Genomic DNA, 27185 nt, shown 5'->3' with positions numbered 1-27185 from the left:
TCTCATCTTTAGTTGTTCGTGTTTGTGTTTTTGTTAATGAACTGAGCTAAAAAGTGAATGGATAAGGAGATTATTATTTCAATACTTCCCCTTTTAACTGTGAGAGAAAGCATATTTAAATTCTTCGGCTTAATTGGTGCTTCTGCAACTATTACTGATACAGAAGTAGACGTGAAGGCTTCTAGTTTGATGTGTGCAGTGCTTTTCACACTATCTCCACAACTCTCCATAAAAGATTATCATCTACAAGACTATTCTCGGTATTGTGTAATTACAGTTTATGTGAAAGGGACTGCTAATTGTTATCTCCGCATCAAGCCATTGTTAGAGTGTCGTTACTTTTACGAAGACATTTTCACAGCCAGTGTCATGTAGGAACTATTCTCTTCCTTGTATACTGTAGTTCCTACATAAGTCTGGCCATAACAAGCCTAACCCTGTAGATTATCTTAAATGGATCACAATTTGGGGAAATAGAGTTTTTTAACCTATAAGAACCCAAACCCAAATATCCTTAAAGGAAAATGATGGGGGATATACCACAGACCAAGTGGACAACATAGAACACATTTAGGATGTTTTTAAAATAATACTACCCCTAAATGTCAAAGATCTGTGATGTGACGTATACATTACATTGGGCGTTTATGGTATCTGTGTTCAAAATATTTCTTGTTTTAAAATAAATAAACTAGACATTTTCTGCTTGCAGAAACACAAATTTGCCTTTTTCTTTGCATCTCCACAACATTTATCAAAATTGTGACAGGAAATGTGGTCGGAACAATTTAAATGCAATACAGGACACCCTATTAATGGGTTAGAATTGTTAAATGGGTTTAATCTGAGATTCTAGAAGATTTAAAGTGTTTTTTACAAGGGTGTCACCATGGGTTCTTATGGGTTAAATGTATGTTTTGGCATTTTTAGCTACACAAACAAGTGTCATAAAGTGCCATATATATTTTTTAGATTTTTGGGTGTACTGTCCCTTTAAACAACTCATTATTTTTAATGCAGTAAACGTATAACTTGTGCATATCTTCGACACAACTTTATATAATATATTTCTTCAAAAAGTGCAGATTTTCAAAGAGATAATGAACACATACATCAATACATGTATTGTCAGTTTATGTACTACATATGTTCCCTCCATCTGGAGTTGGAGATGGAGTAGACAGCCTCTCGTTTAATATGCACAGTCTGTGCACAAATTATCTCTTTCTGAAGAGCGAATGCATGTTTCACTTATTAGTAGAGTGTCTATGCCACATGCCTTTACACTTTCTGACACTATATAGGTCTATATACAGTCAAAAACAGCATATATTCTACAAATCATGATGGTATAACTGTTTAATATTTACATTATCTTTCTAATTTGCGAGTTATTGCACAAAATATTGCTATTTTTGCATGTATTTCAGCATTTCTGTACAGCCGATATTTGGAATTGATTAATTTTAATCCCACTGCTACTTTTGCCTCTATTAAGCACATCTTGTTGATCAGAGATTTCCTACTTTACATGTTCTGGTTGTAGCTTTGTGATTGAATTTGCTGTATCCTTTCCCAATTTGCTGCTGCAATGGTTCAATGTGCTCACAAAAGTGATTAAAGCTTATTAGTATTCTAACGCCTGTTGTTTGTTTCGATGCTTTGAAGTTCAGCAATATATGTCAGTTAGCCAACCAAACTTCCAATACAAACACTTTGAAATGTGCGAGTTAAAGGCTCAATTGAGGGAAACATCCTTCAAATCATCCTCAGCCTGCCACTGTGTTTGATTCTCAGTTAAGTTTCCTTTCTGCCCACATGACCATCTTACCTGCTGTGGTGAGGCAGAGCTCCTCGTCACTGTTGTCCTGACAGTTGTCTTGGCCGTTACACAAGAAGCTGCGGTCTACACAGTGGCCGTTTCGACACTTGAATCGAGCCTCGGAGCACACCAGTGGGTTGCCTGCTGTGGTAGAGTCGGGGCAGAGGTCAAAGGTCAAGTGTTAGTTCAAGCAGGGTTACAGTGAGAGGTTTCAAAGGTACATGGGAAACACAGCAACTGTGAGTGGCTGAAAAACAAACTTGAGAGCAGAAACTAATTATTTGAAAGCTTATTAAACAGATAACAGATATAGTAGTGGTGCAATTTGTTCAAAGTTGTTTTGTGAACCTGATCCCATCCAATCTACAACACTTTGATTTGATTAAATTTAAGAGAAAAACGCGGGTATTACATCTTCATTGGGATTTCAGAGACGTAATGAAACATTACAAACAGTCTGAGCCAAAGCATTTGATCTGGGGATTCTGATAAAATCAAAGTGGTAAAAAAAAAAAAAAAAAAAAAAAAAAACATGTAGAAAAACATTAAAATCCTGCCCAGCAGTATCACTTCCTTTTAGTGCATGTTCTGGTTTCATCTTTGTTCTAGCTGCTACAAAATGAGGCAGAATTATCTTGTGAGAAGATCCAGACAATTACACAGTGGTGACGCACTTTGTGATGGGAGCGTGGAGCAAAGCTCCATTTAAATGGCGAGATTAGATTTGTGAGCGTGGTGCCCTGCAGGCGAGGAACACTGCCTCTGACAATGATGAGTGATCGGCTTGATGCACGTTCCCCCGAGGAATGCAGGCATGGGGTCATGTGAGGACAAATCATATGCCTGACAATACAGACTACACCTGGATCCTGGCGCCCCTCTTGTCCTCTATTTCAATATGACATGTGTATGAACCTGTCTAAAAGGCAAAGCTAGACCCAAGGGTGCCGAGTCAGGAGTTCCAACGACGCAAACAAATAAAGATGACTCAAACTTTTTTGAAAAGGTAATAGAATTTGCTACAATCCCCATTGATACGTTGTCACTGCTATTATTATCTGCTCTAAATGCAGAGTTTGATAGTGAGTGGAGGGGACTGCAACAGCGCAGAAATTGCATTTTTTATAGGATGACATTCTCCTTCATTTTCCTCTGAAAGGAGGAACATAAGGAAAACCTGCTTCGCCCTTATAGTGGAGAGTAGAAAGTATAAATGATACACTTCCGGCATTACAAGAAAAAACTAAAGAAGAGCAAAAGTAACAAGGTTGAAAAAAAATCTCTTGTGTCTGACTAAATCTGCTGCAATAAATAAAGCAATAGTTACATGATCATGTGTGCGTGTCCAAAGATTTTTGCCTTTAAAAATTAATGCTCATGGTTGGAATGTCAGAAGCAAAGTCTTTCCATTTTCTTGTTCACACTAAACACGATGAAGCACTTCGATAGGAGAAGAAAGGAAGAAAAGAGAAAAGACAGTGTGAAAGATGTATGGAGGTGTGCTGATTGTTATCTTAATTGGATATCTTTATTTGGCTTACTACCTTTGCTACTCTCGCTAAATTAAATGAATGAAAGCATCACTAAGTGTTTTTCCTTCCATTATTTTTGCACTGGTCTATTAAAACTAAATGCATTTTATTTATTTATTTATTTTAATTAGTTGACAAAACATTTTTCTAGCTTACAATGGGTACTCCAGCAGTTAAGTGTTGCATTTCTGTTAAGTTGTGGGAATCAAAACAGGTACATTTAAAAGGAGCAGTGTGTAGGATTTGGGGACATGTAGCTGCAGGTGTTTGTGACAACCAAGCACACACCTGACTCGACTCATTCAATCACCTGAACTGTCTTCACTCAGTTGATTTGTTGTATCAGGTGTGCGTTTGCTCGGTTGGAACGAAAAACCTGCAGCCACACAGCCCTTTCATTGATCAGTTTGACACCCCTAATTTAGGGGAATCTATTGGCAAAAATGAAATATTATGATTTTCATTTTATAACAATATTTTCATTTTGCATGTTTCTAAAGTATCCCAGACAAAACAAACTATTACTCTGGAGGATGCCTTTCATATTTTTACTTTACCTGGAGGCCACCATAGCAAAGGCATATTCAGTTTTTTTGCAATCTGCAGCTCTACTACTATGCCACTAAGTCCATAAAAAAAAGAAGTAATTATCTCATTTGAAACAACGGAGGCTGCAATACCCTTTCTTTGATTTATTAAGGAAGGTCAAGCTCTGAAAGCACTTGATATCCCATAATGCTACCAATAGCAATACAATTTTTTTTATTTTTATAAAAGACCAGGTTGAGATCGAATTTTGAAGCAAAATTTAAAACTGTTGCATTGAAGAAAATGCAAATTAGGGTCGTTAACTTGACCTAAGACCCGCCCCCTCCACTCACTCGGACAAACTGTCAACATTCGGTGACGGGCACTATGGCAGCTGTGACAGTCGGGGAAATTTCACAGGAGGCAATTAATCATTTTTGGAGACAGAAAAATGAAATATCATCTCGAAGTCACCAAAAGGGCCTTCATTAACAGGTTAGAGGTTTTCACTCGTCGTTTCACCCCACTGACAAGTGAACACCTCCTGCAGCAGCAGCACATACACACTGTACTGCTACAGAGCTAACTGTAGCTAACTGTAGCTAACTGCCGCTAACGAGGTCGGCCAGCTTGTTAACAAGAGCCTCTTGTTAACAAGCAGGAAACAAGAGGCTCTTGTTAACAAGCCGGCCGACCTCGTTAGTGCTCGTTAAGACGGAGTCGCTGGATTTGTCTCCAGTCATTAATGAGGAGATATTGATTTTGATATTGATAGATATTGATTTCTTACAGCACACTTGTGTGCCGCGGAACAGCGGTTGGGAATCACTGCCATAGGGAACCGGGTTACTGCTCCCATATTATTGGGCTATACCTTGTGTCAGAGTTACATGTACCCCATGCACACCGTTTGACCATTTTAAACTTAAAATCTCAAGAAAAAACACATAAAAATGACTGAAAACGGACTAACTCCAATGCATTTCAATGGATGTGGAAGCAGAGAATGTCCGAGTGTATTGAGTTAGCTATGCGCACTGCGATTGGCTCATCGCGTTTGGGGGTGTTGCTTAGCCATAGGTGAATTGCAAAGAATGCATCCTAACAACTATTTTTATGAAAAAGACCAAAACCACCTCAAGCGAACCTCAAAACTTTTCTCATGTGAATCTTCAAAACACAGCTTATGACATCACCCCCCCCCCCCCCCAACACAACTTTACCATAGTAGTAGTAGTACAAGCATGTAAACTGCTGGACTACCTCTTTAATGCTTTGCTCAGATTTTACAGGAATAATTGTACTTGAGTACAGTGCATAGTCACTACTCAACCCACCAGTAGAGTAGCTGCAGTATAAACTGTTATGACTGTTGCGCAGTACATCATCAAACACACCATGACTTCTGTTGGACAGGGCATGAGACAGATTGTTATTATTGGAACTGGTTGTCGTGTGAGACTCACTGCAGTTGTCCTCGTCGCTCCCGTCAGGACAGTCGCTGAAGCCGTTGCAGCGGAAGCGTCCGATGATGCAGTGGACCCCATTAGCGCAGGCGAAGAATGTAGGGGCGCACTTTGACTTGCTCTTAGCTGAGGACAGATGGAGGGTTGGGGGAAATGGTGGAAAGAAGAACAGCGGATTAGTGTATGTGATGATGCAGCAATTCTTAATGCACTACATAATGTTTATGACAGAATTAACCTTGGCCTTGATGCACAAAGAACGAGGGGCACCCACAACCAAGGCCGGCTAAGTTTTCTTAATGTTTTTTATGATAATAATGTAGCAGAGGCAACTGTATGCAGAAAAACCATTCAGCCACTAACTATTGTACAAGGTTCAAACAGTCAAACAGCTGCTTTGTTACAGAGCCCAATTAATTACGCAGTTCATTTTGTTCTGTAATGCTTATCTTCACGTTCTCTGAAGTATGACAAGTAAAGGGTAGGATCCTGAGCACAAAGTACTGATAGGAGACGAAAACAAGTTAATGACAAAGACAAAGAGAGCAAATCGTGTGGGAGAGTGTTTGTATGGATTGTGCCATTGATCAGCCTAAGCAGGCCACGGGTCTTATCTCTCAGGACAGGCCTGACTGAGACTGAGTGACGAGCCTGCAGAACATCAATGTCTGGCATCCTCCGTTTAGCGCTAGCCCTTAGTTTTAACTCAAACACATTGATCTTCCCTGGCAGAAGGAGAAAAACAAGATTGCAGGTAGATGCGGGCAAAGACATCAGAAAATAAAGGAGCTTGCTTTAGCTCAATCACCGTGAAGTTAGAATTTTAAAGCTTGATGGCAAAAAAAAGAGAAATAAGTCACTGCACTGCAGCCATTGATATTTACAGTTTTAATAACCTTCTTTACTCTGGCTTTTGCTAAACTATTAATGGATTATTCCCTTCCAGTAATTTGCATTATAATATGAAAGCTTAAACTTGTAAATTTGGCTCTGTGTGAGAGTTACTCTTGTAATCATACTTATTGTAGGCATAGAAAGGAAAAGCAACCAATTACAGCTAAGACATTATTATGATGCTAGTTAAATAAGACCAGAAGTTAATGTCAGTGAGGAAACAGCATTATAAAGAATTTAAACATTACAGAACAACAAAAGGATGGAACAACCCACACACTCAAACACACAGGGAGGGGGAGTGCGAGTGGGCATACTAGACATCTCAAAGCAAGCCACCAAACAGTCTTTCTGTTTTTTTCCTCTATACTGAATACAAAGGGTGGAATTGGCCTGCTCATAGGTTGGCATTGTGCCGTCTCAAATGCCAGGGGCGCACATTTTTCCCTCTACAATATATTGTGGTAGGCTGATTTATGACCTCTTTCAAGCTGCGGCGATTATGTGTAGCGAGGGGGGAGGGCTCGGCATAACAACCACGAGGGTTTGGAGCGCCCGTCTCCAGGATGAAATGTAATCCACTGAACGCTGGAGGAAGCTGGGATAGCGCCCGATCTCTGTGTCTATAGTCTGGGAAGCCTTTGTTTACCTGGACAGCAGAGGCCCGAACCACCCAAAGCTCATTTTGCATGGTATATCACATTCATTAAGAGTCCAGGGAGGAAAACAGACATTGCTTCAAGCTGCAGCAAAACATAAAAGAAAATATACAAAAACATGCTGCTGTGGAGGGGTAAAGTGAAACTCATCTTGCTACAAACAAAGGCTACAGTATAATAGGCCTAATATTAATATTCTATTTATTTTACACGTCTTAGATTTTTATATACTTGATAAATATGAAGTTTGGAATGAACAACTTTCTTCTCATTTACATGCATCTTTCATCATCTAATTTTGTTTTCAATTAGGATTTTGGCTTCCAATGATCCTGAAAATAAGAAAATTGAGATAAAATCATTATTTTGTCTTCTGCTATAAATCCAGCATATCCTTGGTTTGTTGCAATGAGTGTTCCCCCATTTTACCAAGTTACTGACTGTAATATCTTGTGATATGCACTTACGTTACTACATATCTGATTTTTTTTTAATGTATTATTTTTACATTATTTATACATACGCATCATAGACAGTATATAAATAATGGACGTAGTCACCATGACGCCACCTATTGGGTTGCGGACTGCCAGTTTGAGGCATCAAGTTCGGCATTCTGGCTGTCGCCATCTTTGTTTTTTGAAACCAGGAGAGAGCATGTTTGGACTGGGGAGGAGCGAGGGGTGGACTTATGGGTGTATGTAAAAATAAACTCTTAAAAATGTGTAAAAATACAAAAAAATATGTTACTTACCTGAGAAATTCAACAACTGAATGCTGACATTTTTAAATGACCAAAAACTTTCATGAACTGAAACACACGGTGTAAGGGTCAAAGTTCTGAGACGAAAACATAGACAACAACCACCAAGTTTACGGCTATTGCTATTGATGTTTTGCTTTTATCCTGAAGACAGCTTGCAGTGTTAGTGACCTGTCAATACCAAGGTTGCCATGCCCAACATCATAGCCTGCTTTATAATTTATTTTCTTCTAAACGTGACCATTATTTACACAATTACCATCATGTGTTAGTGAGAAGTAGTCTCATTTTGAATCGAGAAAGATAGTAACGGACTTCTTTTGCAACCGACGTTGTTGACTTTTGAAAAATTGCAGGTTTAAGGAACTTTGCTTCACTGCTCACACCAGGAGTTTGCTGCCTGATTATTATGTATTTCATCTATTCATGTCATTTTTTCAAACATTTTTTTTGGTTTTCAGTTGATGTTTCCAATGTCAATGAGTTATCTTGGTAAACAATCGTGATCTTAATAATGACCAAAATATTTTGCCATAATCAGAGAGATCTAATCCTGACTGCTTTTCCTCATTTGCTTGGCAGCCTCGACCAGAAGGACAGCTCTGTTATTGCTCCGAGATCCTTCATTCACTCCCTCCCTCATCCCAATCCTCATTACCACTTCTACTGCTGGCAGGATTCATCTGACCCAGTGTTTGTGTTCCAAATTAGCTCAAAAGTCACATGAAGGGCAAGCTCATGAAGGGAGATTCGTGGGTGGGAGAGACAGCGCTGGTTGGAAGGATTGAGCTAATGTACTTAACAATATTCTGGGGATGCATGGCCCTTTATAGCCTGAGCTGAGCAGTTTTTAGAGCAAGAAGAGGAAAAATTAATTAGATGGAGCAAGTTGAGGGTGGAGGAAATGGTAAAAGCCAAACTTATTATATTCCCTTTAATGATCCTGTGAAGGTGTCCTGTTTTATTCCAGACCAGGTACTTTCAGATTCAGGTAACGCTGATTCATTTCAGCACCACCGCCTTGCTCCGCAATCTATAACCATCTATTTTATCCCGTCTTCATCCCTTCTGTCATCACTCTGTTTCTAGGTTTGAACTGCATAAGTTCTGTGCCAACTTTTCTTTCTCTTCTCGGAGCCTTTGTAGAAGTTGTTTACCAGAAGCAGGCAGGGTGTTGGGTGGCTTCCAAACTTAGTTCCAGTGTTCAGCTGAGCAGCACAAATGAAAACGAATGAGGTTAGCAGTCGGGGCTCAATTCCTTGAGGTAAGACTATCACTCGCAGAAAAAATGGCTGGATCGCGCTGAAACGCAGAGTTGAAGGACACGCAAACAAAAGCACAAAAACACACACGAAAACAAGCCCTCTCTCGCTTTCTCTGTCTACTCTGACATGTCTATTTTGACATCTGCTCAAAATTTTTAATTTGAGAATACTGTTTACCTTCTCCAAACATCCATAACAACTGAAATGTATCTTTCTGAAAGCAAAAACAAAGTTCAAATCTAGGCCAGGGAGTATCATGCCGAGGCATATTTTGGCTTTAAGAGCAATCATTTGATAACCTAAAATGAAGTTGAAACAGAATACTACTGTTTGTCTCCTCCTCCTTGTCTTTATCTCCCCCGTGGCTTTCTGCATTCATGGCAGGCTGAACCTGACAGCGTAACTCCTGTTGCAGATAGTGTGCTTTGCTCTTCCCCCAAATATGCACCTCCATGCCCTTCTCCACACTTCTCCCCTTTTCTCCCGCTCCTCAGTTCCCCAGAGAACAGAATAACTTGTTCGGCACAGGTAGGCTTGGTCGTGATGGGCATGCATGATTGACAGAGTGTGGAGAAAGACTGGAGGAAGAGACTAACAAGAAAGAAAACAGTGCGGGTAGAGTGAGTGGAAGAGAATAGAGGCTGCGGAGGAGTGGGTACAGCTGAGGACTTCAAAGGTTTCTCTGACCTTGTTGAGCATTTCTTAGGGGAGGAAATCAATAGGTAATGGAGTCAGGGTGTAAGCAAGAAGGGCAAGGGTAGTTTCAGTCTAGAGGGCTTGGGGATCAAAATAATCATTCTGTACATTTCACTGTCTAAGCCCAGTGCGTAGTTGTACACTACAATAACCTACCACGTGCAGGAAGAGGCATTGCAACATTATAGAGCCGCCTTCATCTCAAGGGCCAAGTGTTAATGTGCCAGTGGCATTTTGCAAAGCTATCAAACTTCATGCTAGATGAGCAAGCAAGTGCGGCTTGTATACCATGCAGCGGGCGCATGTGCAAAAATACCAGTAATACTTCAACAACTCCTGATAAAATTGGAAGGAAGCAAGGGCATATAGTGAGAAAGCAGCGAGTGATCTGCCAGATAATAGACCTGCTGGAATATTCATCATAGAAAGCAACTTGCTGCTAAAATTGCCTTGTTTGAACTCGTAGCACAAAACACTGTATTGTAAAATGACAAGGCTGCATTGCTTATTCCTTTGAAGATTTCCAAGCAATCATTTTGCCTAATTTGTGACCATCGATCGGACAAAGATGGCATTCAATCTGAAAGAGCAAACCAGAAGAGGAAAAAAAGACAGCAAGAGACAGAATCAGAGCATGAGACTGTATGTAAGACTCTAATCAATATTTCATCCCTGTTCCTTGGTATTAATTACAGGAGCTCATTGATCAGTCAGCCATTAAGCACATGGGATGCTCCAGACTCACTCCCATTAAACCTTCCTCTGCTTTCCTAACTTTTCCTGCTATTAGTGCTCCATATTCTATTCATTTTCTTTTCTTTTCTTCTCTTCTCTTTTCGCTCTCTTGGGTTTTTTTTTCTGGGCTGGGCTAAAACAACACACACACACAAACCAAGAAATGCTCCAGTTTAAATCCCCTCAAACTCCTCCGATTCCACCTGCTTTTTCTTCCGCTGTGTCCTCCTAAATGTCAACACCCACACAGAGACACAAATACAAACACATTTTTAGGGCAAGGAACACCTATGCACAGTGAAGCGGAGCGTGAACAGAAGAACAAAAACATATCTGTCAGCACTATATGGCTCTTTGTGTTCGAGTCAGTGTACTGGTCACTGTTCTTATCACATAAGCACACATTCCTAATCTTAGCAAACTCCTTCTCTACACGCGGTGGGCATGAGAAATTGGCAGAGTGTGAGCCTCGATATCTAAATCATAACCAATCTGTCTCTTGAGTCTTTTTGGCTATTTCCACCCCTGCTGTCTAGGAGAACTTTGTTGTTGATAAGCATTTAGCGGCTCCTTTGAACTCAATACTTTATAAGCATTTTGTGGAGGTCAGTACACAGAAAAACAAAAAGCAACCATTGATGTTGCTCCAGGCTTTGGCTGTGTTATGACTGCAGAAAGCAATAATGTGATAATATTCCAGTAATCAAATGAACTGAATTCATTTTGCTCCCAAATGTTGTGAAGAGCTAACAGGATCAATAAACAGTGCATCAGGTAATGAAAACTCCAAATGGTTATAACCTTTATTGTTATGAAGTATTAATAGACTTTAAAACTAACTGACAAACACCACCCACTTTTGTCTGGGCTGACAATTTGCTGCCCATCCTGCGTGTTGCCCGGTGATTTAATAAAGCAGGCCAGGAGAGAGAGTTGCTCCAGGCCTGTACAGTGTATTTCATGAAATGTACAAATAGGTCAGGTGGCTGAAAGTCTTATTGCACAAAGAAGGTTTGTTTAGTGTCACAGGTTTAATATGTCTATGTTCACACACAGGAGTATCCAATAATAAGCTTTACCATGTGGTTATTTCATATCGACTATTGGATTACCAGAAAACACACTACATCATGGTATATGATATCGTTATCAAGATATGAAATAAGCAATATCAGGATAAAAGAATTTGCCCTGGTGGTCAGCTCACCCACCACCTGGAGTCACACAGTAGGGAGATGAAACCAAATGGCATGTTTTTGTAGGCCAACCTGGAAGTAGCATCTCCATGGAGTCTATTGAGAAATCGCCTATGGCAAACACACGTTTCTGATGCTTAGGCATTTTGTTCAGCAGGATAATCTTCACAACTGAGCACCAATTTTTTTTAAATGCAGCAGACAGAAGTAAGAAGTTATATGAACGTTATGCTATAGTGAACTATACCATGGTCACATGATTTGAATGTCACAGCTGTTATGCTTCAGACGGTCTCTGAGAAGATAACCAGTGGTTTTGATGAGCTAGCAAAATTTTAGCTTAGCAAATTGTTTATTATCCTAATCTACAAGAGTTTGCAAGAGCACTGAAAAAAATGACCAGAGGCTGTGAGGCGGACTAGTGAGAGAGTTTCCATCTGTTTTTTTTTTTTTTATATATATCTTTTTTGGCCATTTTCAAGGCTTTATTGAGAGTGACAGAGACAGAGTGAAAGGGGGAGACAGAGGGGAAGACATGCGGCTCCGGGCTCCGAGTCGGATTCGAACGCAGGCCACCCGTGCCACGATGCCTCCATGGTACGCGCTCTACCAGGTGTGCCACCGGGGCCCCCCCGAGAGTTCCCATCTGTGTCCGGTGTGATGGCGCTTAATGTCCCCGACAATCACTGTAGTCCCACTTCTTAGCAAACGTCTTTTTAAGGACACGTAAGAACGTCAGAATTCACATTTTACTATTTATTTACTAACATTTTTCATGTCTTACAAGAAAAATACCTCTCAAGCTTGTGTCATTATAGGCATCTAACCAAAAACATTCAAAATCCTCATTGGGTTTAAAAGAACAGACCTCATGGCATTAAAACGCTAACTTACTTCCTGGTTTAATGAAGTCTTGTTTTAAAACTGGTCATTAAACCAGGAAGTAAGTTCTTTTAACACTGAGTGTTAAATTAATTCACCTGTGCCATCCGCAGAAAAGTCACTGCTAATTTGAATTGGTTCTTGATTGTCTTAAATAAAGGTAAAATAAAAAAACACCAGGAACATTAGTACCTTGTTAAAAGACATGGAAACTTATAAAGTTAAATCAGAATATAAAGAGATGAATAAGCCCTCAACATGGAGGATGCGCTCTGATCTTCGTTCTCTGAGAGCCACTAGCCCTGCTGCTGGCCCCACAGCTGAATTTGAACTTACACTGAAGTTTGTGAGTGAATTCTGAATACATGAATCCCTTCACACAAAGAGGTCATGGCCTCAGCCTGCTGGACCACTAGTTTAAAACAGTCATTTCTATTAAATGTGCATCTCTTTGCGACTCCCCACTTCTTGCTTTATACATCATGCCCACTCACCCTTTCGGCCTCACTATGCATCTATCCTCTCTCGCCTGTTCATGCCCTGCCCAGACAAGGGCAAAGAGGCTAATCCTGGCTCTGAGGCCCAGTAAGCTCAGTCAGCTCTCCTCCTTCTCTCTTCTGTCAGGATCCATCTCGTCTAACACTCTCCCAGGCTGTCGTTATGGACACCAGAGTGCAGAGTGGTACTTTTGACCTCTTTGCGTAAGGAATTAGTCAGCAGCCTGTGTCTGAATTATTGCTTGGAAACCCCTCAGACCTATACCAACACATATGCATAGAAGGACATCCACGGAGAGCAGATGCTCGATGTGGAGATACGGTAAAAACGACTGATACATTTTCATCTAAAATTCAGTTATGCGGTGCAAAGCAGAGGGTGCACAAAAAAAATGGACTTGATTAAAACGATCTGTAGGGGGGTCCTGGTCTCACACAGTAGGACAGTAATACAATAAGCTATGTCTTTAATTCAATAAGTCTCAGGCTGGAGATATTGCAGCTCTTCTCTCAGCCCAGACTGTTATTTGAGATCCAGCAAAAAGTATTTACATGACTCTAGCTGACCCCTGTGCTAGAGGGGACCGGAAGAACAAACAAACAAGAGAGGAGCAGTGGGGCTCAGGAAGAAGGGAGAAGCCTGTCTTTTCTAGGTGAATAAACATTCCCCTGACCGCTCGAGAAACAATCCCTGTCCTGTGAGGCGTATCTGACTGGGACGTATCTTCAATAAGTAAATAAGTAAGGGGCAAAGGCAAGCAAATGCAGACAACGTTTGCATGATTCTATTCTGGACTTCCTCACCCACTGATAGCGCTAGAATAAAATATAGTCAGGTCAGCAACGAAGGCAGAGAGGAGTTTATTTCTGCTGGTGAAAAAGGAAAACCTGCCAGACAATGTCAACGCAAGTTTTTTTGTGTGGGTGGTTCGGTCTTGCAAAGTACTTTGAACTGATTAGACCGATAAACAAGTGACTATGTTCCAAGTTTTGCAAAATGTAATGATCCACAGAGTCATATGCAAGTCCAAATTGATTTGTTCTACTTTGTGTTTTCCCCTTTAGCTACATGGTTTCCAAAAAAAAAAAAAAAATTCTCATTAATGAGACATCAAGGACATGTCGCCACATATGCCCTTTACCTCAGGCTTTGCATAGGTATTCCTTAGATCAGAGACACCTACATCAGCACAACCTGCAGTCTAAACAGCGTGGGCTTACAGGGGATCTACTCTCTAACTACAGCCGTCTTCTGGACCAAATGTATGTGATAAAAATAGTCCTGGAGCAATAGATGTACCCGAGAATGTTAAAGGTTATAGTATAGTAGTTTTTGTGTATATACGTGAGTGTGTGTGTGTGTGTGTGTGTTTATGCCATAAAGCGAGTTCGCTAAATAAGGCTTGTTTTCGGCTGGTCTGATTCATCTTCATTTGATTTGGTTCCATTAATCAAATTCAGCATAGTTCAAGCTCAGTTGTAATGGCAACTTATGCTTGAAAATCAATTTACCCATCTTGAATTTTCTTCATGGAACTTGCATTATGGAACAGACCTAAGGTCTTGTTCCTGGTCTCTAAAAAAATTACAAATTAAGGAATAAAGTGGCCAAAAGTGTTCCTAAAAAGCTACAAACATCCACAATGGTGGAGAATTAAAACACATGTTCATGGAAAGCTCCCGACAGAGGCCACCTGCTCATATTACAAATGGAAGGAAATTAAATATCCTGTGCTGGTCAACACTGCTCTGCTTCCATGGTAATGACCGTGATTGAAAAGGACAGTGGCCAGACATCATGAGATACACTGTGTTGGTTCCTATTTAGTTATATAACAGTAAAAGAAAAGTCAGTATGACAGCAATTTTCAACAAAATAAAAGTTAATTTTGACTATTTTCTGAGGACGTGGCATTGAAACACAGTATCTCTGTAGCTCAATGACAGAGGGAGAATAAGTAAAGTCAACAAACTGTCTTTCAAGTTAGCAAATTTACCATCTCCCTCTGTTAAATATGTATATATAACCATGAGTGTGTGCCTTTTCTTAGAGGGGGGTGTCTAATTATGATTCTACTTGCAGAGAACTCAGTACCGCAGTCTCAAAGCTTCCAGGCATTGTGTTCTCCTCAGATAATAGACATCCAGACAGAACTCCTGCTGTAGCCGCCATAATGAGTCCTCCTTTCTACCTCCTCTCCTTCCCTGACTCCCCTGTCTCCCCCTGCCTCCGCCTGCCTGTCTGTCCCCACAGAACCCCTAATGGAGCTGGAGGTTTGTCTGGGGATTTTTTGTGAAGCAGTCGCCGGAGATATCGACTGACAACTAGCCATCTATTTGAGGATAATAAGGCCCACTTATGCCAGAGCAGATAATGTAGACGTCGACAACAAACACAAATAGTCCTCCGACAACCGGAGAGGCAGGCTGAGTGTGATGCTTTATGATAGCTTGCTTTTATCTTTAGCGGTATAGCATGTAGTGTCAGCAACCGACAAAGAAGTCTTACATGGGTTCAAAGTGAAAGAACTTGAGGTGAACTGGAGTGTAACAAAGTGACGCACAAAACAGAACCACTTAATGTTTCTCATTCTGATGCAATTAGTCCAACTGATTCGGGATATTATTTCTGCAGGTCTGACAGTTGCTGACAGTTTAAGGCCATTGAGTGATGAGAATCTGGGACACAGAACCTATCCATCTAGGTACTGTAAGACTTTCTTTAAGTTGCATGGTTGTACGAAAGAATTTAGTTTGAATGCTCCTATGTTTATAGAACTTAAAATGACCCAGGCATTCAAACTAAAAAGATTGATGACTGCAAAGTTTGGCTATGTGGGCTGTGTGTGTGTGTCTGCGTGTGTGTGTGCTGGTATGCCATGGGACACAACTTTGTCAAGAGCAGTCAGCCTGTTCCCTGAGCTGCCAAGAGAGAACAGTGAGAGAAGTGACTGCTGGAGGAGGAGGGGAGGAGAAAAGCAGAAAATGCGAGAGGTGACAGAATGGAGGACAAACCATATGTGATTTTTTTTGCAAGGAATTAGCTGAGTAAAAAAAAAAACTCTGCAAGAAAAGGGCTATGCCTTTCTAATTGGAAACAAGTGTCTGTGAAGCAAATTACAAGCCAAAAGCCAAAAATCATCAGATGAGATAGGCGCAAAGAGGAGTGAAAACGGGAGTGCGAGACAGTTAGAGAGATTAATATAAGGGGAGATGGGGGTTTCCATTCAGTGTGGCCGGGCCTCAAAGTCAATCTTCATCAGCAATCCCATCTTTGTGTGGAGCTCCGGCTGAGACGGGAGGGGGAAGAGGAGGAGCAGCAGACCAGAAAGATCAAAGCCAACTAAAAGTGAGGATCAAAACTGAACTATTACTGTAGCCTTACAGTAGAATTATGCATGCGCTACTATTCCTGCGTGCCGAAGTAATCGGCCTTTGCTTTGATGGTATTAAGTTTGCCCTGGTGCTAAACTGGGGCCGTGGGTCTGGTGGGGAGGAGGAGGGGCGCAAGCAGTGGGGGCGAGAGGGAAGGATTGAGGAAGTAAGTTAATTTAAAGTTGGCAGAGAATTAGGTTTAAATGGCCCTTATGGCTCTATGGGTAGGGATGTTGGATAGCGAGAGGAGTTCAGGAGTTGAGAAGACATGACGTTACTCTAAATAGGCTATCTGGCTTCACTACTTTAAGGCATAGCTAAAGCCTGGAAAAAAAAAAAAAGGATTTGATAATGGAGTTGAAACTGGACTTACGACAGCCTTTCTCGTCGCTCTTGTCAAAGCAATCGGGCAATCCGTCGCACTGCCATCCACCTGGGACACACTTCCCATCCCCGCACATGAAGTTTCCAGGGATGTTGCACTCTGTGGTGAAGTTATTCCCTGGGAGCAGCTGGCTCTCTGATTGATAAACAGATAGAAAGACAACAGGAAGAGACAGAGGGAGGGGGACAACAAGAAAGATTATTACACTTTCGCTCCATGAAGAAATTAAACAGGTGGAGGGATATTGCATTCCAGTGATATTCATCAACACAGTCAAAATGGAAGACTGTTATTATCTCCATTCTTTATAGATAGAGAAATAATAAAGGCAGTGGCTCTCTTTAAAAAGCTATATCAATCTACGGGCAAATAAACAGAGGACAATCTCATGAATACAAAAGCAGAGGAGGTCATTCCGTGTTAACAGTATTGTGGGCGTAAGCGTCAAGTTTAGAGCTGGGCAGTATCATAATCGTGCAGATAAGGAAACAAACACCAAAGAACACTCACATACAAACAAAGCACATATTTATGTCTTAGCCACAGATGCACAGATACGCACACACAGACCAGAAATAAACGCATTCAGCAGAAAGCATGTGCCCCGAGCTGGTTCGGGGCAGCTCTAGTTGACGCAGTGCAGCTGCGGTATAATGGGCTGGAATGTGAAACATGGCCTTTTGGCTGAGGTTTGACACTATGCGGTGAGCAGTTTAGCTCGTAAACAAAACTATAAGGCGGTAATGAGGAGTTCCGGACAGACTTGGGAACACTTTCATGCTGCAGTGCTGAAACTGGGTTCAGCTGGTATAGGGCACTTCATTACACTTAAGAGCAGGATGAAGGAGGTGTACCTGCTGCCAAGAGGTATGGACCTTTAAGCTTTAAGTGATGCTGTGGTTAACCAGTAAAGTGACTGAACGGGACATACTATATATATATATATATATATATATATATATATATATATATATATATCTCTTTCTTACATGATTCCAAATGTGAAGAGCAGTGATGTGAAAAAAAAAGTGCTACACTGAACAGTTGCCTTCCTTTATCATTACTTACTGACCATTTAACCATATAGACTGTATTTAAAGATGAACAACGCTACATCCTTTTCCTCCCATTTAAAAAAAAATTGGGGTGCTGGGACCAGAGGTTGTGCCATGGTGATCTGCTGGTTGCGCCACGGTATTTAAGTCCCCCACATACACCTATTTTGGCTTCCCTCTTAGGGAGCTGTCTTTATAAACTGTCTATGATTTAAACATTATATTTCACAAAGGGATCAAATATATCCTGCTACTGTGCTGTTTAAAGAGAGGGTGCTGCTGCTTCTGTTTTTCCAATATTTCAAAATAAATCAGATAATTTAATTCACTTTGTAAAGGGTTTGCTTTTTTTTTTTATTTAATCATTACAGAGACAGATTCTAGACGAGGCAGCGTTCATTACCGAGGGATCCCTTGTACTACGGTATGAAATAGAAAGCTTTGACCTTTGAGTGTTTGTGAATTTATAACTGGAGCTCACAGGTTCACAGTCAGTTTATATTCACTTAGTAGATGTAGTCAGAGTACAGCTGAGTAACTGACACGAAGAACTCATCTGTTCTTACATCACCCTGCAGTTGCTGCCCTTTTACCACAGCAGGTTGCGGAAACCATGTATGGATCCTCTCTTAAATAAGACAGCACGACCCTTCTGATCCTCTGTGGGGATGATGCAAACCCCTCTTTTGTCTCTTGCAATATACAGAATGGGATGTGAGGGATAAAGAGAAAAGGCTCTTGTAATTTAAGAGGACAGGAAAGCATTCCAATTATCATTTTTCAGAGGTGGGAGGACCCACCAAACGCAATCATCAATGAATATGTGCAATGGAAATTGTTGCATATTTTAGTAATTATAACCTACAGAGAAATAACTGTTTGTTCCTGTGTCTTTGTGTCACCTGTGTAGTATGATATCTCTGTAAATAGAAATATAGAAGTCCCCGTGGTGTTTCTGAGACCATCTCTTGCATACAGTAATTTACGATGGGGAGCCATGCAGGTATGTGTGAAAACAACCAAATGTCAATTTTTTGTTATCTATCTGAGAAAACACCACCATCTTTGCACAATCTCCCCAGGCTCGTCCCCTCCTGTCCTTGTTTGTTCTTTTCATCCTGACAAAAGGACCAACGCAGAGATGTGCACTTTGGGGAGAAATAGAGACGAGAGGAAAACCTTCACAGTAAAGTTAGAGGGCATAAATAAAGACTATGGAAGTTTATTTAAGTTTTTGAAGTTGGAAGGGTATAGTCGGACTACTCATTTTACTATTTAAACTGAAAAATGTAATCAAATACATGTATATTCAAAGAAAAGATATTATGAGGCAGTGTATATTTAATTAACATATTTCCAAAAATAAGATATTAATAAGCTGACACCTAGTTATAGTTAGCAAGATATTTTGGGACAGTGGGGCATAAGCATCATATATAAAAGGTAAATATTGAAAATCCAAAACCACACTCCTGTTTATCAATATTACATTGATATATTGACATGATGAGACATTGTATTAGATTTTTGGATATCAGAATATTGCACTGCCAATATCCGATATTTTACAATTCTGCAGATTACCGAAACCAATATTGTATCCCCCACACCTAATCACAGAGATCACCAAGTCTCTTCTGTCGTTGAATTTTCATACAGTATTATTTTGCATACTCTTATCATGTTCCCCCACCAGCAAATGCAAGCATAAATTACAAAGCTTAAAATTAAGTAATATTCATTCCGTGTGCCAGGGACATGGCGTCAAGGGCGGGTGTTTAATCAAGGAAACAGCAGCCTATTATTTTAGAGGTTTATAACAATGTCAGATAGTTCATTTTAAAGCCAGTATCGGCCAATACTGATAACGTGGCGATAATATCGTGCAGCCCTAGTTCGAGGTGTTCTAATATTTGCCTTTACACTTTGTCATATCGACATTTATCTATAAAAGAAAGAAGCGTCTAGGGCATATCTCGCTGACCGTTAGTCAGACTGACCTAAGATTTCGTATGTGGCTTGCACATGGCACGAAGGTGTGCATCCTCGATTTTGAAGATTTTTGAATTCATTTTTCAAAATATCATTATTTACGTAGCCTACACCTGGTCAGTAACCCACTTCGCTCTGGATTTCCATGCCTGACTCATCTCATCTGTAAGTCTCTTTAGCCTACCTGTCTTTCAGAGTTTTAAAGTGCGCTACAAGGTTCGATTTTCCAATAATATTCGAATAGTTTCCAGCGAATATCAGTGTTGAACGTGTATGTGCTGGATGGTGTGCAAATACATACTTCCTACGGCACTGCACTAGTTACTGATAATTTAGCAATCCCATCATGTACAGATTTTCTGAAATCACCTACAATAGTGTCACAATATTGAGGTTTTTGGTCCAAAATATCAAACCATTTGATTTTCTCCTTGTCACTCAGCCCTTTGCTATATACCTCAGCAACCAGCAGCCTTCATGAGTGTTTACAGACCCACAAACTTACACAAAGATAAGTGTGATTGGGGTCACTAAATGTCGACAGAACATCGAAACAAAATACTATGTAAATGTCCACTCAGGCCCACACAGAACAAGTGGAGGAGGGAGCTGTGCAAAATGACTTCAAAGAGTTGGCGGTTCGAGAGGCATCAGGTTAATTGGAGAGTTGCTTTGAGAGCATGAGAGAGAAAGAGAGTGAGCACAGAGAGAGGACTGTATACGTTGTGGGTATTTGAGAGAGGGCCAAAAAGAGTGAATAAAGAAGGCTGACAGACAGCTCATCTTTTCCCACGTGTCTCTGACACTGCCAACAGCAAATCTAAGCAGCACTTCTTGCATCCAGGTTCCCCTTTTGGCAGGCCCGACACATCTTATTGCTATACCCCTGTCATTCTATCAATAGAGTACAGTGGTTTACTGTTGAGGTAGCGAGCGTGCCCACCTCATTACTACAGTAAGTGTGGCTACACAGCTCATTATGGACTGCTCTATGAGCTTGTTAACAGAGTAATAACACACTACTGTTCTCTGTGGTTTCTGCAACACTCCAGAGGAGAATTTTAATGCACATGACAGTGTCCATGCAGTGACTCACTCGTCCGTCCTATATGCTTTTAACTATTATGTTGTGGATATCTCGGGGCATTATGCACAGCTGCACAAAACTGCCGTGCGCAACAGTGGTCACACAGTGGGTGTGTGAGGGAGAACTGAAGGAGATAAGGCAGGGATGACGCTGGACGTCTGTGTATCTTGCTGGGGGAAGTGTAGACCAATTACTCAGGGTAAATATTGACTATACTATCCTTGCCTCTGCACACCCATCCTCTCTGCCTCCAGCCCTTTCCCAGCCTCCACCATGCCTGTGTCCACTAAGGCCCTATTTAGACTCTTAAATCATCTTGCGTGGAATCTTTCCGGCATCAGCTGGATACTAACTTTTTTAATTAGCATTTACATTCGCGCTACTTCCAAGAAGTTTCACTGGTTCACCCAGGGTGAAATTCTTCCCTCAACATCTTTTCACGCAGCTGCTGTTGCTGGGACTGTATATAGAGTGCACCTCTTTTACCTCAATTATAATTTGAAACAAAAAAGAACTCCCAGCATAAACACAAGTCTAATTTCCCAGTGGTTTTGAATAATACAGAAATCACATTTGGAATATTTTTTTTTCAATATTTTCTAAAGGCAAAAATCCTCCCTAATGTAATCTTTCTTCATCTCATGTTGAGTCATAAGTGACATTCAATATGAGCACGACTGCTGTGCATTGCTACATAATATTCAGAACATAAGGGCACTAAAGCAAACATTTCTCATATTTACACACCATATTAAAAAAACCCTCAGAAGCATACAAATACTTTGAATAGTAATTAGTCTGATATGGTTTTCCCCACAAATGTTCAAATACTTAATTAAAAATTAAGTTAAAAATCGTTAAAATGACATCTGCTCCTTCTTCCTCATTAGAAATCCACATCTATTAATATGCAAATATGTCTTGTTTCAAAGGTTTCATTTCAGAACACATTTCGCCTACTTCACTGACAAGTCCATTATCAGTCTTAGTGCGCTGGAGGTTTTAATTGTTCACATCTCACCTTTGTAAGTTGCATAGTTATGAATCATGCTTGTGTGTTATGAGATTTAAGGTGAGCACAGTGAAAACTTCCTCTTTCAGCAGAATGTGAAAACAGCCTTCTACTCTCAAACTCTGTTCAATGTCAAACATCCAAGAGAAGTAATACAAAGGAAAACCTATCTTTAAAAGGTACCCTGTGCACTTTTTGACCACTAGTAGTGCTATAGAGCAATGTTTTTTTTTGTTGTTTTTTTTTATTTGTGAGTGCAAGAGTGGAACACCTCTGCTCAACAGTTGGCGGTGGCAAGAAAGAAGACGACAGCAAGCTAACACACCTAGATGTAAACAATCCAGGATTCTAAATATTCAAATAATTTGTTTTGCAAATGTTTTATGAAAAATCCATTGAATATACTGTCCTTGTCAGGTGAGTAACAAAAAATTAGAAAAAAATATTTAAAAATAACTTTAAAGTAACCTAGGCACCTTAATCAATACAGACATTTTTGGTATCAAGAAATACATTCTTACTAATCCCACATTAAAACAAAATAATGAAATTAAAATATCTGGCTCTTGATGTCCGAGTATCTCCCGAGTATATGATTTTTACATTTATTTCAAAAGGTGATTACTTTTTGCATAATTGGAATTGGAAAGAGCTGTACACACAGTGCCTTAAAAGGGTTGTCAATTATTCAGTATATTTGACCACTGTTGGCAATTTGAACAAGCAAAAATCAATCCACTATATAAATGGCAAACGGTTATTCCATGAATTTCCATGGGTACATGTGATACATAATGATTCTGGAGACTTCAGTAGACCCTAAGCAATTCTCTGAATATGCAAACTACGTTCTAGCCACCCACATTAATATATTGCTAACCCTAACCTGCCCCAACACTGGACAGCTAATTTGGTTATAAAATCTATATTACTCTCAACAGAGCCTTTTGACATTTCAATAGACCTTAATGCATATAGATAGCTTCTTCTGGATATGTCTTAAAGCAACTGCTGCTAAAGGGAGACAAAGAAAAGTACTGCATGGTGGGAGAAACCCAAAAAGATGGTATAGGGAGTTAACAGAACAGTAGCTATGGAAAACATGTAAAGAGTGTAACCTCACTTAAAGGTAAAGATAAGTAGATGATGAGGGGAATGAAGATGAAGATGTAGCTGGACAAGGAGTCACATGGAACTAGTACCGAAAAAAAGGTAGAATAGTAATAAAAAAAGGACAGGTGGACAGTAATGTCATTTTCTACCCTCAGATTCCAAGTAATAGCCGCCCAAAGCAAGTTCTATTCTCTTTGCTCTTCGCATGAAAGGTCAGTGATATAAATCTATTTCTGAGATGACTATTGGCTTGGCTGTTACTGCTTTAACCCCATCTTCCTCAGCAGGCTTAGATATCTGACCTACATTGATTAGCCCTAGGTGAAAGGTTGATCCTCAGATTGAAACAGCACCAAAAAATCAATTGAGCTCTCTTTGTATACTTTGTAAGCTCCAGCAGAAGTGAAAATCATACCGAGGCTGAAGGAGCATCATTATGAAATATGCATAGGTGGGAGTTGTTCTGGAGACAGAAAATAATGTTTTTGTCCCGAGAAATAATTCCACATTTTCATCAACAACAGCTTTTTGTCCTCAATAATACATCATACTGGGTAAACAGTCTCAAAAGAATGAGTCAAGTTACGTTACAGCATGATAATATCAATACCAGCGTGGACGTCAAGGTCTGCTTGTGTCGGAGGATAAGGGAGGAGTGGATCGATGTGGCCTAGCTGTGAACAAAAACTCGGCTTTTCAGGATTTAGGATAAAAACTTATTTTTCAATTACACACCACTTTTAATGGGCTGGCTATACAAGCAGACTCTGAGGCGCAGCGGGGGGTGGAGGTAATTTGGCTGTCTCTTTCATTGTGTGTGCGTGGCAGAGAGAGAGAGAGAAAGAAAGAGCTTCCCAGAGAGGAAAAGATTCTCCGTCCTGTTCCTTCAGCTCACTGAGGCATCCAGTATAAATAAGTGTAAAGAACCTGGTCTGCATCAATTAAAGACACCCTACAGACAGACAGACGCGCAGGCAGGGCAGAATAAGCACAGAGCAACAGAGCAGGCAAGGCCGTAATGGGGAGAGATGGAGAAAAGGGCAGTCATGCATGAAAAGAAAGACAGTAAAACCCGAATAATACTGGCTACATTTAGGCCTGCTCCTCTTTCAGCTGTTGTTTAGACTTTTTCAGCCTCTAATAGCCACATGGAAACTATTTTCTGGATGGTTCTGTGAATCAGTGACTCAGAAAGGAAGGGGGCCACAGGCTCCAGATCACCAGCTACTTTATTTGTGGTGTCAATGCTGTACATTTGTGACAGCAATGCTAATGAGCAATTAAGCCATGGACCCATGCAGTGCACCGTTTTTATATTCATTCTAAAGTGAGAGGAATACAGCTCATAAGAGATGCTAAGGTAAAGTTGGATTATCATCATTATACAAATTTCACAACAGCAAATGCCTGCTATGCTCTCTCAGTCAATAACCAAATCCCCATCAATGCCAAAACACAGTGTTAATACCTGATGAGGAAAATACAAAAACAAAAGCAGATTATGAATGCAATTAGGCTTTAAAAAAAGTGCTAAATCAAAAGTCATTAAGCAGATCTTAAGCCCTGCAAGTCAAATAATAATGTATACTGATTCACAACACTAACCACTGATACACCCTCATGAAAACATCATTTATAAACACAAATATTGGGGATTTTTAATCAGGAATCTCTCATTAAATACACACAAGAAGAATTTCAGCGTGTTAGTGGCCATTTATCTGACTGTGTCCTTTGTTTGAGCCATTCAGTAAACCAGGTAGTCAGTAATGTGTAGCGGATTACATGTTGTGCCTAAAATATCAAACAACTTCCAATACAGGTACAAATAAAGAAGCATTTGAAAAGAAGAACAGTAGAAATAGATAAAGGAAATGGGAATTAGCAGAGTAACAGCATGACACAAGAGGAAGTAAATCAAAAGCTCTTTTTGATCAGGAGAAAGGGGTACATGCTTTATAAATAAACCACAGGATTCTGGATAATCACTTAGAAACACAATGAGAAACAAAAAAAAACTTGGCAAATGTAGGATAATTACCAGTAAACAAAATAAATAGATGATGAGTTCCTGGGTGTGGATATGGCATTTATTCAGTTGCACTAGATGTGATTGTGGCTCCTCTGATGGTGGGTTCCAGACAATGCTCTAAAAACTCTATATAATCTCAAAAAATGCATTAATGATTAGCAGTAGATAATCATGGACAACTTCAAGCTAAATATATGATTATATAACGTATTAACACAATAATCCATCAAGCTAAAACAATGATAAACAACAAGGCCTATAATTTTAGACAAAGTCTTCACTTGAATCTTATTTCAAAGCTGCATTTCTATATTCTAAATTTAATGTCATTCTGTGTATGTTGATGTTATGGTGTGACTGGTGCACTCACTATGTAGGCCATATCTTTTACTTTAGTAAAAATGTAGCACACTCCAAAAATAAGACTTCCCCCCCAGAGAAAAATAGTCAAGGGGTTGATGTGAGTCACTCTTTCTGCCAGAGCCTCTGTTGTATGCAGAGTAGAGGAACCTAGAAATGTGAGGCCGAGGCAGCTGACACCTTCCCTGCTTTATATTCTTCTGATGCACTTCTGACATCAACATGACAACAGAATACAACCACTTACCACAACTTCATCCTTAAAGCACATTTTTTTGCAATTTAATTCTATTTTTAAGCCATTTTTCATTTTTACATTTTTTACATATTACAATCAATCATTTTTCATTTCACTGGCCGGTGTCATTGACACAGCTTGGGACGCAGCACCGGTGGCTGCAGCTTTACATAAAGCCCAATGAGGTGACCAACACGAGTAATCCTTCAACCAGACAGGTTTTAGACAAATCCCAGATTTACCCAGTTGTGTTATGCACATATTCAGAGATGAAAGCAAAAAGTACATACACCTTGATCGTCTGATAAAATCATGCGCTACTTAGTTAACTATACAGTGGGTCAAAGTTAAACATGTGAAAAACTCTTAAACACCTAAAGTATATTTACAGCAAACAATTTAGGTAACAGTTTCATCTTGATTTTCACTTCTAAGGTAAGGGCTTTATAAAATATTGGTGACCTGCTGACTTGTTTAAAACCATCACCACTAGGGTTGCAAAATTGCAAAATTCTGTGAATTTTTCAAGTTGTAAACCTTCCATGGAAATTAACGGGAATTTATATAAACAAACGGGAATAAACTGGAAATTTACCAAAAATTGAAGGTTAGGTTTAATATTTAAGTCAGCATTCATGTTTTTTGTTGTTCAATGAAATAATTAATTGATCAACAAAAAATGTTTTTTGTTTTTTTTTATGATTGTATTGTATTGTATTTTTTTTTAACATGGATGTCTGCTTATGAAAAAATAAAATGTTTATATTTATGTTTGGATATGATGTAGTTATTTTAAAGTACCCCCTATTTCCAGTGAATTCCCACAAATTCCTATACATTTCTATAATGCCCATGGAAAGTTTCCAATTTGGAATATTTCCCAAATTCCCCAGCTTAACTTCCCATGGAAAGTTTCTGGAAAGTTTCTGGTAAAGATCCAGCCCTTTGCAACTCTAATCACCACACACAAGCTCTAAAATTGGTGGCCAAAACTGTGAATTGGCCACCTTACCAATCGAAGAGTAATGGGACCAAATCCTCTTTGCCTCCTCTTCACTACATAGCTTTATCAGCAGCGACAGCTGTGAAAAACAGTTTGTTATATAATCTCGATCAGCATTTTCCTAAAAGTGAGAAAATGAGAATGTGATACTGTTCCAAGGCAGCATGGTCCGTCATTTTCAATCACATCATAGGCTGCAAGCTTTATTAGAGGATCAGTAATAGAGACATATTGATCTCTCATCTGGTCATCATAGCTTGTTGTGTTTACAAGGGAGGTAAAGAGAAGTCAGTCAATTAGACAGACAGACAGTTTAAGTTAATTGTGCTTTTAATCAGTCATCTGTCAACTGATTCAGATTTTGTTTATGTTTTATGCTGTAATATGCAAGTTACAGTGTGAGGACAATCACCATTACAAATAAAAAACAAATGAGCCAGAGGTCCATAATACCAGTGCCGTTCTTAGAGGAAAAATTTCCACCTTTGATGTGGATGTCCAATCAGTGTTAATGGTGAATATAGTCCAGTGAAGTAATAAATGCCTCTGTGTGGGCTGAGTTCTCATGCTGACAGTGCCTACATGGAGTATGTGAAGG

At 39.8% G+C, this 27185-nt stretch overlaps 1 protein-coding gene across 1 annotated transcript in view; it reads right to left on the bottom strand.

Annotated features, from left to right (window-relative positions):
• The window catches only part of ldlrad3 (low density lipoprotein receptor class A domain containing 3), an 87420-nt gene that overhangs the window by 39660 nt on the left and 20575 nt on the right, over positions 1-27185 (bottom strand). Inside the window, exons 2-4 of the mRNA XM_059335513.1 lie at positions 16684-16830; positions 5349-5474; positions 1832-1966 (exon numbers count right to left, since the gene is read on the bottom strand). Coding sequence (XP_059191496.1) covers positions 1832-1966; positions 5349-5474; positions 16684-16830 — 408 coding nt within the window. The remainder of the gene's footprint in view (positions 1-1831; positions 1967-5348; positions 5475-16683; positions 16831-27185) is intronic.

The sequence above is a fragment of the Centropristis striata genome, chromosome 6 (genome assembly GCF_030273125.1).
Source record: "Centropristis striata isolate RG_2023a ecotype Rhode Island chromosome 6, C.striata_1.0, whole genome shotgun sequence".
NCBI classification, from domain to species: Eukaryota; Metazoa; Chordata; class Actinopteri; order Perciformes; family Serranidae; genus Centropristis; species Centropristis striata.
Note: the sequence above shows the minus strand (reverse complement) of the source record. Positions and strands in the feature narration are given on the sequence as shown.